Below are 13,613 nucleotides of genomic sequence, written 5' to 3'. Positions count from 1 at the left end.
CCCAACAAGGTGAGCAGAAGCACTGGCAGAGTCAGATGAAACAGACTGAGACTGGTGGAAACTGGAGGAGAAAGATGTGAACACTCCAAGCTTTACATGAGAACCCTAGATGAAAAGGCAAAGAAAGAACAAACTAGCAGAAACTGAACCTGGCTTCGAATCTCCTCTCTTGCCAATTGGGATAAGGTGACCTTGAGTTGCTATTGCCTAGGTCTAGCTGTAGAGCAGTCCTAAATTGAAATCCTTAAATCATCTCTGGAGGATGACATTATCCAGAGCATCGCAAAGTACCTCAGAGGGTATCCTTGCCCATGTTTGTCACCCAACATAAGAAAACATACACACAGAAGATAAAGAATCTAGCTTCTAAAGATAATTTAGGAAACTAGCTTTATGACTTTGAGACAGGCAATGATTTATGAAGCAGGACATGAAAGGCACTAATAACTAATAAGAACAGGATCAAGCAGCCAGAATAAGAGTTTCTGTTCCTCAAAAGATTTAATTTGGAAAGTGAATAGTCAATGTATAAAATGGGAGAAAATATTTTGTCATATGTAACCAGTAAAAGGTGCATATCTGGATACATACAGAACTCTTACCAATCAGTAATAAGAATTCAGATAGCCCAATTGACAAATGGGCAAGAAGTGTAAACAAGCATTTAATAAAGGATCACAGCCAATGGCCAATAAATGTGTGAACTGTCCCAGAAATACAAATTAAGACCACAATAAAATATACAGTAAAAGTCAAAAGACTGACAATAACAACTTTAAGCAAATATATGGAGCACCTGGAACTTTCAGACACTAGAAATGTGTGAAATAGTATCACCACCTTGGAAAACTGTCTTCTAACATTGAACCTACACATGCCTTATGCCTCAGAAATTTTCCTTCTAGATATAGTCCCACTGAAAACATTTATATATCACATCAAAGACATATATGTATAAAAATGTTCACAGATGTTTTCTTCAAGTGGAAAATAATCCAATATTCATCAATAATAGAATAATAAATTACAAAATAACTATAGAATAAAATATGGTGCAACAATAAAAACAAATGAACTAGAGCTAAACACAACATGAATGAATTATATAAATAAACTAGACACAAAAATAGGTATGCACCGTATAACCTCATATGTGTATGTGTTATTTTCAATTATTTATACATTTAAAATACATGTTTGCATACTTATGTTATATATAACTTAAAAATAAATAAAACCATTAAATGTTACTAAAGTCAAAAGACTGAAAAAAGTGGTTGTGGCTACACTTGGGGAGGAAGAATAATATTGCTTTATGCTAGTTTTTCTCTTTCATGACTGGTTTAATGTTAAATCAGTGTTTATTTTGAGAAGGGGTCTTATATAGCTCTGGCTGGCTTTGAACTCATTACGTAGTCCAGGCTAGGCTTTAACTTCTAGCCCTCCTACCACTACTTTTTGAGTTCTGGGATTACTGGCATAAGCTTTCACAGTTGGCTCTTAGTGTGCATATTGAATGAGAGTATTTATAATTTGGGTATGTATTTCTTCATCTTTTATACTTTGGGAAAAGATTGCTTTAATGTTTTTCATGTCTTCAAAATACTTATAGTAAGCCATCTACCCATTTGGTCACTATATTAATTCAAAATATCATTAAGATTTAACTATTTTGTTTTTATTTTAATTTGACAGGAATAGAGTGTTCCAGCCCAGACCTATGGGCCTTGCAGATCTGGTACCACCAACCAAGGACCATGCATGGACTGGACCTAGATCCCTTACACAGACGTAACCAATGGGCAGCTTGGTCTTCATGTGAGTCCCCTAGTAAGGGGAACTAGGGCTGTGTCTGACATGGGCTATGTTTTCTGCTTTTGATCACTTTGCCTTAACGGGGTTGCCTTGCCAGACCTCAGTGGATGAGAAGAAGCTCAGCTTTGGTATGTGACTTGATGTGCTGGGGGTGGGCTGGGGAGGTCTTCTCTTTTATGAGGAGAAGGAGAGGGAGGATAGGGGAAGAGGGTGGGAGGGCAGGACTGGGAAGAAAAGAGGGAGGGGCTACAATTAAAACTTAAAAATAAAATTTAAAAGAGAGAATTAAAAAAAGAATAGGGTGTGCCCTGTATGTGATCCCATTATGCCAGTATAATATTAGATATAATTGGCCAAATTTAGCCAATAAGAACCATCCTCATTGTAACACCCAAGACTACCTTCCTTCCTGACTGCAGGGCAGATCAATGTACAATGTTAACTAGTTTACCTACCAAGGCACTATTCCCTGGACACAAATATTTTGAGCACCACATGAGTCTGCCAGGCTATGGGTGAGCTGCTCTACTGAAACGTCCACATTCCTCTTGGCTACAGAGATGCTGACCATGGCCATCTATGGTTGAAAGAGCGATACATTCTCCCAAGAGTATGCCTGTCCCACACACACCTTTCCCTATTCATCAGGTAGTGCCACCCACTGGCATTTCAACAAGTGGATGCTGTCACCAATTGCCTCCTGAGTCCAGGGGAAAGCAAAAGGATACTTATGATCAAAGCTGTACCACAGCCTGAATATCCACGCACTCTCCTGCTTTGTCCGGCTTCCTCCGACAGAATCCAGGCCATCCTGGAACAAACCAGAGAACACTGATTAGGGAAAGGGACATTGAGAAGAGGACTAAATGCCAGTTTTGAAACTGCAACTGCTGTGTTTCGCAATGCGTAAAGCTTGAACCCAGAGCCTTGCACAAGCTAGGAAATCACTCTCATTATGGGCTCATACAACTACAACTTTTCCAGAGCTATAACTCACCCTGGAGCACCATATACTATCTCAGCTTCAAAGAGGCAGCTCGGTGGTAGAGGATTTACACAGCATGCAGAGGGCTTTGAGTTCGGTACTCAGAGCCATGCACGCAGAGATATATTGAGGGGTAATATTCTAGCAGAGATCAAACAAACACAAAAGGAAACAAAGCAATTCCCAAAGTAAAAAGGCCTACTCATGTTTGTAGGTAGATGGAGATAAATGTTAGCATAAAAGCTCTTTTAGCATTTTTATTTTAATTTCCCTCTGAGTATCTTTCAGGAGTTAATTAACCTACAGAGGTTTAGATCCTTGCAGGACAAAATTGGCACAGCCAATAGTAAAGAAAGCTTGTGTAAAATCAACTTTTCAGGTTTTCCCAAAGTTGGCCTAGAGAAATGGCAGTGATGAATTTCCTGACAAACTAGACTATGGGCTCTTTGTGGTCCTAGCCCAGGTTTCCAGGAAACAGGACCATATAGCTATACTAGCTTTAGGGGTCAGCGGCCAGGGAAGCAAGACCCAGGCTACAAATTGTAGAATTTTTATCTACTATAAAGTAGCAAGTTCCTTGTCATTCCTCTCAAACATCCTCACCACTTCATTTTCAATATCTGTAAGATGAGACATTCATTTGAGGTTTAAGACATATTTTCTTTTAAAAAATTTTATTTATTTATTTATTCACTTTACATCCAGGTCATAACCCCCTCCCTTCCTCTCTTCCCAGGCCCACCTTCCCTCCCCCATTCCTTGGAAAAGGGGAGCCTCCCCCTACCCACCCACCTCAAGTCACATCAGGAGTGAGTTCCTTCTCTCCCCCTGTGGCCTGGCAAGGCAGTCCCATAAGAAGTATTTTTATGTAAGTAGTTTATAAGCAGTACAATTAATACAAAAATTAGATTGACTTCAGCAGGTCGAAGGTAGTGCTTTTTTTGGGGGGGGGGCGGGTTTTGTGAGACAGGATTTTTCTGTGTAACAATTCTGTCTGTCTTGGAGCTCACTCTGTAGACCAGGCTGCCCTCAAACTCACAGAGATCTATCTGCCTGCCTCTGCTCTTGAGTGCTGAAATTAAAGGCGTGTGCTACCACCAACCAGCTACTGCTAGGATTCCTTATTGCTGGAGGATAAACTCTCCAAATACAAACAATTGTGAAGCATACCTATTTTTTTATCACCATCCTTTTGAACACTACAGACAGAGGCAAGTCTGCATGTAAGGAACAATCAGTAATACATACCAAAAGTACATACAAGTTATGCTGAGTCACAGGGACTGTAATTTTATAGCAGTAATACAGTCAGGGATATTTGAGAAGATAAACAATAGGATAGCCTTCTATATGACATGAGCAAGCACTATTTAAATTCCACCATCAAAGATCATTTAAAAGATAGTTGCCATGGTATACTGAGGAATGCTTATTGGTGGATACGGTAATGGCCTAGCTAAATACACCCTTCTGTGTATGACACATATACATAGCGAGAAACTACACAAAGCAATTTTATTTCATATTTTGTAAACAGAGGTGGGAGAAAGGGGAGAGAAAAATGTCCTTCGGCTGATACCAATTATTCTCCTGAGTAACCGTTAACTAATGGCAATGCTAGAAAGATTTTCAAATGCTATACAACTGAGTACAAGAGTGGCAGGTAGACTTTCTGACAGGCATATCCTCTGTAAAAAAAAAACACTGCTTCTTGGTAAGTGGCTTTTTAAAGATGAACTTCTCTTTCTCTGCCTCCCTCCTACTTCCTCTCTGTCTCTCTGTCTCTGTGCGCCCCCCGCTGTGTGTGTGTGTGTGTGTGTGTGTGTGTGTGTGTGTGTGTGTTGGTACTCATGGGTCCTCTGTAGCTAGAGTTACATGGCTGTGAGTCACACCATTTGGGTGCCCATCACTAAGCTGAAATCTTTAGAGCAGCAGTGCTCTTTTGTCTGCTAAGCCATCTCTCCACTCCCACAAAGTTTTACTAAAGAAAAAAACTGGGAAAATGATAAACATCAAGGACACTATAAACCAGAGCTTCTTAAACTTTTTCCATTCCTGTCTTCTTTTCACCTAAGAATAGTTTACATGGTTCTAGGTACATATAAAAACCAAATACATACTGATAGTAAGTCATAAATAGACTTATCTTAAAACAGGGTATTTGGTACTATAGAACACACAGCATCTTCAACATTTTTCAGATCAACATTTTAATTTTATAACTGTAAATATAGGGAATGCTATTTCACATAACTATATAGCACAAAATGTAAAACGTATGTTAAGGTCCATCTCAAAAATTGTTAGAAATTCTACCTAATCCTAACTCTAAATTCATCTAATTTTTTTTCCTATGAACTTGAGACAGCAACTCAAACTAAGAAAAGATCTTTCCAGGTCACAAAGCCATATGACTGCAAGAACTATAAAGTGACCTCAGATTCCACAGGAAAACTGAAAAATGGAAGAAAACCGAATCATAAGTCACAAGTGTAAAACTGAGAAAAAGTCAAAAGTGTGAACTTTTTCAAATGGATATTTAGTAGTTTCTAGCTCCAAAGAAACGGTGCCAGAGACATGATTAGGGACAGGAAGAGCTTCAGTCTGCACACAGTGGTTTTGAGGAAGTTGGGGCAGGGTTCAAATATGTTAGTGCACAGAAGTCCAGCAAGCCTTTCCTGTGGACTTGGAACTGTACAGGGCTGGGTGGGTAGCTACTGTGGGGCTTCTTGGCCCTGTACTTGAAGACTGGGATTCCCATTTTCTTATTGCCCATTTTTTAAAAAAAGGCAGAGCTTAAGTCTGTCACCATCCCATCCCATAATTTTCCACTGGAACAATGCATATCATGTCTCTAGCTCAAGCCACTTCTAGAGCCTAGCACACTTAAGTGCTTACTTAGTACCAGGCATTATGCAGGATTCCAGACACACAAAGAGAAGAAAATCTTAGCACCTACACACACACACACACACACACACACACACACACACACACACACGAGAGAGAGAGAGAGAGAGAGAGAGAGAGAGAGAGAGAGAGAGAGAGAGAGAGAGAGAGAGGAGAGAGAGGGAGGGAGGGAGAGACAGAGAGAGACAGAGACAGAGACAGAGACAGAGACAGAGACAGACAAATGCCATGAAGAAAAAGAAAGCTGATTCAATAACCAAATAATGACGAGCAGGACAGTTGCAGGATATTTGGCCCATTGTGAACCCTGAGATTATGAGCTGAAAAAACAAAAAATCTCCCCCCTCAAAACCCTATTTCTTATTGTGGTGTGGTCAAGCAGCGGAGCAACAACCAGTTGAAAAGGAGTAAACATAAGTAAACAGAAAGGAGGGACATTTAGTTGATGGGATTTAAGACACTGGTGAAAGAGAAAGGGCTCTTTCCTTTTGGGATATCAGTGGAGTAGAAGGTCAGCTAGGTGATTTCTCTGCCTCTCTGAGCCAGTAGGTTTTTATGAGCATCTGGCTCATAAGTCTTCATTGATAAAAATCGAATGCTTGGGATTTTCTTTCCTCATAAACAACATAGTACTGTTTTTTTTAGATAATCTTGCTAGAACTAATTAATGTGTTCACAGAATTATATTTTACTTCATTCTTATGTCATGTTAAACATTTTTAAGCTACACCAATGATAACAGCTTTATTGTTTCCCCAGGATGGACACTGATAGAACAGTGGTCACCCATACGTCCTAATGCCCAGAATATGAAGGTGTGTTATATACAGGGCAGAATCTTTGAAGAAGGAGCTAAGGCTATCCATGTGGTTAAAGGCAATCACATGAGCCCTTTTTTTTTGGACAAGAATATAAAAGCCAGAATGATGTAACGGAAGAAGGTGACAAGGACTTGCCTGGCTATGGCTAGCTTTAAAGATGAAAGAGGGGTGGCTTCTAGGAGCTAAAGCATGAATCCCAACAAACAAACAGAAAGGATATCATCACACTTTAGTCCCAATGAGGCAAAATAGGGGGTGAGGTTCAGAAGGCCTCACATAAAACATTACAAATTCACATGTGAAAAAACTTAAGATGGCAAAAAGGAATGCTGCAAAGTATCTGGCCAACGGCCATTAAATTGGGCTGGTACCACTAGCTCAGGCACAGAGGTGCTCCAAAGGGTCCAAGAGTATCTCATAGTACATTATAATATGAAAATACATACTCCTGGTGGAGATTTCAGATGCCAGTGAGAGAGGTCATGCATGAACTTATATGTTGAACTACATGGAACACATCATGTGTGGAAAAACATGTGCTATGCAAATGCATCCCAACTACCTCACTATTAAAATGAAAGCACCACTCCTTAAGGGGCAGCTGCTAAAATTTTCTCCTTTTTCCAGCCCCTTCTCTCCCTTGGAAGCATATTATCTCTAAGCAAACCATCTAATTCTGTTGCAACTATGTCTCTGCTCAATGCTTTAGTCGGCAATGCAAAACCCTAGAAGCCCTCTAGAAGTGACCCCTCAAATCCTGGTGTCTACTAATAGGAGATGGCAGTCCAGTCAGGAGGTAAGATTTACATTTCTAATCTCCCAAACTTTCTACTCATTACAGGGGCATCCTAGAGGAGCCAATCCAAATTACAGGCACAGGTTGGGCAGTTAAGAACCATCACAGTGCCTGTCACTTGAAAACTCTTATACTATGATAATCTAGTCATAAGGCAATGTTAGAAATTAGCCCTCACTAAATGCAAGAAAATATTCAATTATCAAAGTACACTGTAAAATTATATACTACCCACATTCCACAGTAGCTTTCTGGTGAGGACTAATAACCTTAAGAAAACCTGGAATGGTTCCCTCCCCATCTCATCCCCTCCTATCATGCCTTACTCGGCAATCCTTCCTTCCCTCCTTTCCTTCTACTCCTTTCATGGTCCCCAAGGCTGATGGGGACAGTTGGTCGAGGGTAGGAGGAGTGCTATCTGGGCACTTACTGTTGGTCCAGATGCCAAAGGTTCAGGTTAAAATCTTGGGCATCAAAACAGTAAAGGAACCAGCTGTGCAGACATCCATGTGGTGTCAATGGCACAGTGATCACTGCTCCTTTGCACACTGCTGCCTCTCTGGACTTATCTGGAATGTGAGAGTTCACCTGCCTCTCCCTAGCTTCCTCCTTTTTGGTACTCTTTATTAACTGCTCTATAGTCCTCTGCTGCTTTCCTGTGTACTATAGACAATCCCATGCTCAACAGTAGCCTCCCAGGTAGTAAGACACTTCCTTGAACAAGAAATCCAGGAGCAGTTAATTACTTGTTTTCACCCTAATTTGGATGGTAATCTGAGAAAGAAAAAAAAAGACTATAGGCATTATGCCAGTAAGCATCTTCTCTGACAAACCTGGCCATTTGGGCCTTTTTATAGTCTTTCATGAGAGAAATCTGGTTCTACTAAGTTAGAAAAGAACAACTCCAGTGGCACCTAGAATAAGCACTTGTGTCCCAGTCTTGGAAAAATTACTGAAAGACATGGTCCCTATAGTGACACTAGTGATTTGTTCACACTCTGGCCAAGTGTGAGTAAATCTAGAAGGGTTAGAGACTCAAACCAGTGTTTCTAACTCTCTGACAGGCTATTCTCAGTGCATTAGGTAGTATGATGGGATTGGGAAATGAACCAACCCATCAGGTCTTCTTAAGTACTTTGCACATGAGACAAAGGGTTACCTTCCCAGACACGAGAGGCCTTCCATTCTGTGTTTCCCTTAACCTCCTCACTACAATGCACTGCAGAGATTGGAATAAGTTTGATCCTGATAGCCTAAAGAAAAAGAGACAGATATTTTCCTATAATATGGCCCCAATATAAACCGAGTGATGGGAAATTTGAATGAAAGGACCTAAACTTCATCTCGCTTAGATCCTTGAGAAGAAACAGAAGATCAGGGAGGAAACAAAAGATATGCAAATAGGATGTCTGCTCAAAATCCTACTGATTGCTCAGAATACGCGCGCGCGCGCGTACACACACACACACACACACACACACACACACACACACACACACACACACACACACACACACACCCTCTCAGATAAAGAATGAACCGGCTAGGATCACAACACCCCTAGGGAGCTATAGACGCAAGATGATGATAGTTTCCTTGCAGCAATTTTTAAAAATTTATTAAAAAACCTGTTGATTATGGTAAGATTAGAGAGGTTACTAAAGGAAAGGAGAAAACCCTGTGTTATTCAACAGGCTAGTTGAGGTAACCTTCATTTTTTGAAGGTTACCTCAACTAGCCCTGCATCTACTTTCTCTTCCTTCTGGATGCTGACTAGAGTCTAAGTATGTTTTTCTTCTGGTCCTTTGTGCTGCCTTGCTTTTTCTCTAAAAATCCCCCTCCCTGACTGGCACGTGGCATACCTCTGTGCTAGTAACTCAAATGGCACGGCATTTTCCCTTCTTTCCTCCATTCGCCTTTTCTGAGCAGCTACTGAGCTTTACAACTTACCCAAATTGGATGATTTTGGAGGGGTTGTTTGTGTGTTTGTTTGTTTGTTTTTAAGATTTATTTTATGTTAGCAGGCTACCAAGAAGAGACTTGATACCCTATGAGCATATACAGGGGGAGGAAGTCCCCCTCAGGAACAGTCATAGGGGAGGGGAGTAAGGAGAAAATGGGAGGGAGGGAGGAATGGGAGGATAGAAGGGATGGGATAACAATTGAGATGTAATATGAATAAATTAATAAAAAATTGGGAAAAATATTTATTTTATGTGACTATTTTGCCTGCATATATGTATGCATATAATTTGTGTGCCTTGTGCTCAAAGAAATCAGAAGAGAACTGTAGGCTCTTCCAGAACTGGAGTTTGGATGGTTATGAGCCACCATATGCATGCTAGGAATTGAACCCAGGTCCTCTAGAAGAGCAGCCAATACTCCTAACTGCTGAGCCATCTCTCCATCCCTAGACCTTTTTCTTCTAAGTTCTAGTTAATTATCCTTGAGCTTCTGTTTGAGTCTTAAAGTCTTTTGTTTATAAGACTAAGAATCCTAAGAGGAAACCCTGATTTCCATGCTATCATTTGATAACCATTCTGGGATTCCTCAAAATTCTCAATTAGGAATTGAACTCAGATCATCAACCTTGTCAGCAAGCATCCTTCCTAAATGCAAAGATAGTCTTATTCATATAAATATACCGGTTGTTGTAACTTTTATGTTTTAGCTTTCTTCATTGTTTTTCCTTCAGCATTGTTGCCATGATATATAGTAAACGATAGCAACTTCACATGTTTAATTTATTTTACCATTGCATTCTTCTTGTAATTGTTCGGTGTTTTGCCACATTCTTAACATGTAAACATCAGTACATTGGCTTTTTTTTTTTTTTGACAGCTTGAAGGACATCATTCCTAAACTCAAAAGTTAAATTGATGAGTTAAATTATCTTCCAAGACCCTGCTGGCCCAAGACATAACAACAACAACTCCTACCCTCCAAAAGAAATGCTAGTTCACAGTCAACAGGATATAGCAATTCCAAACTAAACTCCTTGTGCTACAGGGATTCCATCCAATCTCTACCACAAGGGATTCTCTCTGACAGATAGGTAGAAGAGTGAGAGAGTTCACAGCCCTTCTTAGGCAGGGGACACACCCTTCATTGGTATAGAAATAGTTACAGAAGATGCAGCAGCACCCTTCAGATCCCATCCCCTAAAATTCCAAGGGCTGCAGATCTCAGAGAAGAGTTGAGGCAGGAGAAAAGGGAAAAAGATGACTGTGGAAGACCTTACAAATTAGTATATGAAGAAAAAAACCCAAACTGACAAAGAGGAAGGGTGGAAACTCCCTGCCTGAAACTTATTAAAATGATTAGTACCACTGTAACAGGCATGGAGGCACTCCAGGATTATCCATGACTCATTTTAATACTCAAATATATGATACTCTTGGGCAGAGAAAGTTAAGATCTACTGAGACATATGATACATGAAGTTGGATGTATGTAGAACTACATGTTAAGACCATGTGTAGAAATGCCTGCACTATGCAAATGAACCCAAAAGCTCACACTATGTAAATGTGCCAAATAGTCCCCCTTAAGGTCACAAGAAAGCCCCAACTATGTATAGCAGGGCCATTTGAGCTACTAAACATTGTCTTTGCTCTGGCCCACTTCTTCCCCATTCTATCTATTAATAAACTGTCCCTCCTACAATGGTGTGTCTCTGCTTATTGTGTTTGTTGTGTAACACAAACAAGCATCTGGAAGCCCCCCCAGAGGTGTCCTCCTACCCACTATCAGCCTATATCACAACAGCAAGGGAGTGAATGCCAGTGTCAACTTGAATGAGCTTGCAAGTGTTTTCTCAGGCTAGGCTCAGTCCTGCCATGCTTTGCCTTTGGCTCTGAATCGGAGAATCCAGCTGAGCACACCATATTTCTGACTTACTGATCTTGTAGCCAATGAAATGGTATCATTTTAAGGCATGAACGTTAAGGTCCCTTGTTATAACATCCCCCATAGGCTGTGAGAGAGCAGAAGAGCAAATGAAGTCATTTTATTTGGGGACTTATTTTGTCAAAAACCCAAGCCAACTAAACCCTCGGTATGATAACAAGGAAATTACAAACTAGGGATCAAACCTTTGAGTACCACTGGGATGATTTCCATTGCTCTACCCAGCATGTCCCAAGATACATACAAGTTCCTTTGGTTAAAATGAAAATAAAGAATTGGTTTTGGTGGGGCTGGGTGGTATGTGAGAGTCTACATTTCTAATAAGTCCTCTCCTGACTTCCAGGCTTCTGAGCCACCAGACATAGGTCTGATCTCCTATGAGAAGAGCAAATAAGGTCTTCTACCATGGCTCCTGCCATGCCCTGATTCACTATCCAGTCAAGCCTTCCTTCTGTCCTGTGACTATTCCTAGAGCCTCAAAGTTCTGATAAAATAATAGGCATTCAATAAACATCTTTCAAGTGCCTGAATAAATTCAAATCTCATCGAAACTGCTAGAAAACAAACAAGATAACAAAAAGGGAAATCAAGGGGACAAGCTTAAGACAAACAGGAAAAGCTGAGGCCCAGATCTTTAATTCCAGAGGAAGGCAAGGTCTTCCTTAGTTTGAGGCCAGCCTGGTCTACATAGTGAGTCCCAGGCCAGCCAGGGCTATATAGAGAGACTTTGTCTAAAAAGAAAAAAAAAAGAAAGGAAAGGAAAAATTTTTAAATGGGAGTGAAGCGAGGGATCAGAAAATAGTAATAAAATAGTAATGCTAAAGAAAGACATTTCAGCAACTGTTTGAAGTTAAAAATTTGGGTGGCTAAAGTATCAGATTTCAGCCAGAGGGACATTCCAGGGACAAACGAATCCAACTTGCTCAAAGTTCTCTGTTGATGCAACTCTAAACAGCGCGCGCACACACACACACACACACACACACACACACTTTTCCTTTCCTCCACACTCCACATCCGTTTGTGTGCTGGCCTTGCTGGTATGACAAAGGCAGGAGTCACGCCCTGGGTTGCCCAGAGGGGCCTCATCAATGAGTGGTCTTCTGGAAAACTTGAGGAAGGAAATGAATGATGTGTCAGCACGTCTGGCCAACAGAAATCCCAGCTGTGTCTGGTCTGGCATGAAAGCCCCTCTCTAATGGGATGAAAAACTACTAACCCTGAGCCCAGGCAGCCTGCTTCCAGCTGAGCTGGGTTTTGTTTTGGTTGCAAAGTCACTCAGACCTTTAGAGAAACAAAACAACTGTGTTTTCAGGTCTTGTTTTGTTCTGATGAGTCCAGCTTGCCAAAAACACAAAGTTGGAGTTTGTCCAGAATATTCATAAGCTTCCCTCATGGAGCCAAAAGTTGGAGCCAACTGCACCTAGCTTGTAGCTATGAAATTGTTTACAGCTTGGGCTTTTAGACCCAGTAAGGAAAACTGTCTTTATTGTAGAAAATGCTTCTCCTTCCTGCATCATATCACTATCTTTACCTACAGACAACCATTAAAAAAAAACAAGGTCAAGAGAACTGCCCTTTCTAGAAGAGGCCAAATATCTGGATTTCCCCCACCTCTAATTCGAGTTTCATGACACCACCAGGCAGGGAAACCACAAGAACCTAGGGTTTCATCCAAAAATGAGAGGCCCACTATTTGCTCTGATTGCTCAAGGTCATTGAATGCTCCTGGGCAAACTGTTAGTCATTCCCTGGACCAAGAAAGCCAGGTGATGAGGATGTATAGGAAACTGTTTCTATGGGGAGCCACACTGGAAGTCGGCTGACTTTTTCCATCCCGACAGCAATCTCAAATGCTTTCGAAAGGCCAGCAGTACTGACTCTGAGAACTCCTCCATGACTTCGTGTGAAACTTGGGAGGAGGAGGTCAAGGGAAGCTGTGATACACACCCAGTTCCAGGCAGGCAAACCAGATGCGATAAAGTAGCAGAAGTCACTACCAGCCCCATCACAGTCATATTGGATCTGTCAGCAACCCAGAACCGACCTGGCCAGGGTGCCAAGTCATTTATGCCACCTGGAGAAAAGGCTGCTTTAGCCTCTTTGCATGTATGAGATGCCAGAACCAGCACTTAAGACAACTGTTTCTCAAACATTTCCATGGAAAAGTGACAGCATGTTCATCACAAAGTCTAACTGTAAGCGCAGTGTTAGTGTGCCAAGAAGCTAATTGATAAACAGAGGGGATATAAGAGGGAAAAGAGATCCTTTACTTCTCCGGATCTCATTTCCACCTCTCATTTGTTGACACCCAGGACTTTCCATGTAATTGAGCTGACCACCTGAGAAATATCACCCATGGGATTGTCAAAGCTGG

The 13,613-nt window shown here is 41.0% G+C and overlaps 1 protein-coding gene across 1 annotated transcript in view; it reads right to left on the bottom strand.

Moving 5' to 3' along the window:
* The window catches only part of Slc9a7 (solute carrier family 9 member A7), a 151,176-nt gene that overhangs the window by 9,653 nt on the left and 127,910 nt on the right, over nt 1-13,613 (bottom strand). The window contains exon 14 of the mRNA XM_051142420.1: nt 2,544-2,626. Coding sequence (XP_050998377.1) covers nt 2,544-2,626 — 83 coding nt within the window. The remainder of the gene's footprint in view (nt 1-2,543; nt 2,627-13,613) is intronic.

Source organism: Acomys russatus, chromosome X (assembly GCF_903995435.1).
Source record: "Acomys russatus chromosome X, mAcoRus1.1, whole genome shotgun sequence".
Lineage (NCBI taxonomy): Eukaryota > Metazoa > Chordata > Mammalia > Rodentia > Muridae > Acomys > Acomys russatus.
This window is presented reverse-complemented; position numbering and strand designations above follow the sequence as displayed.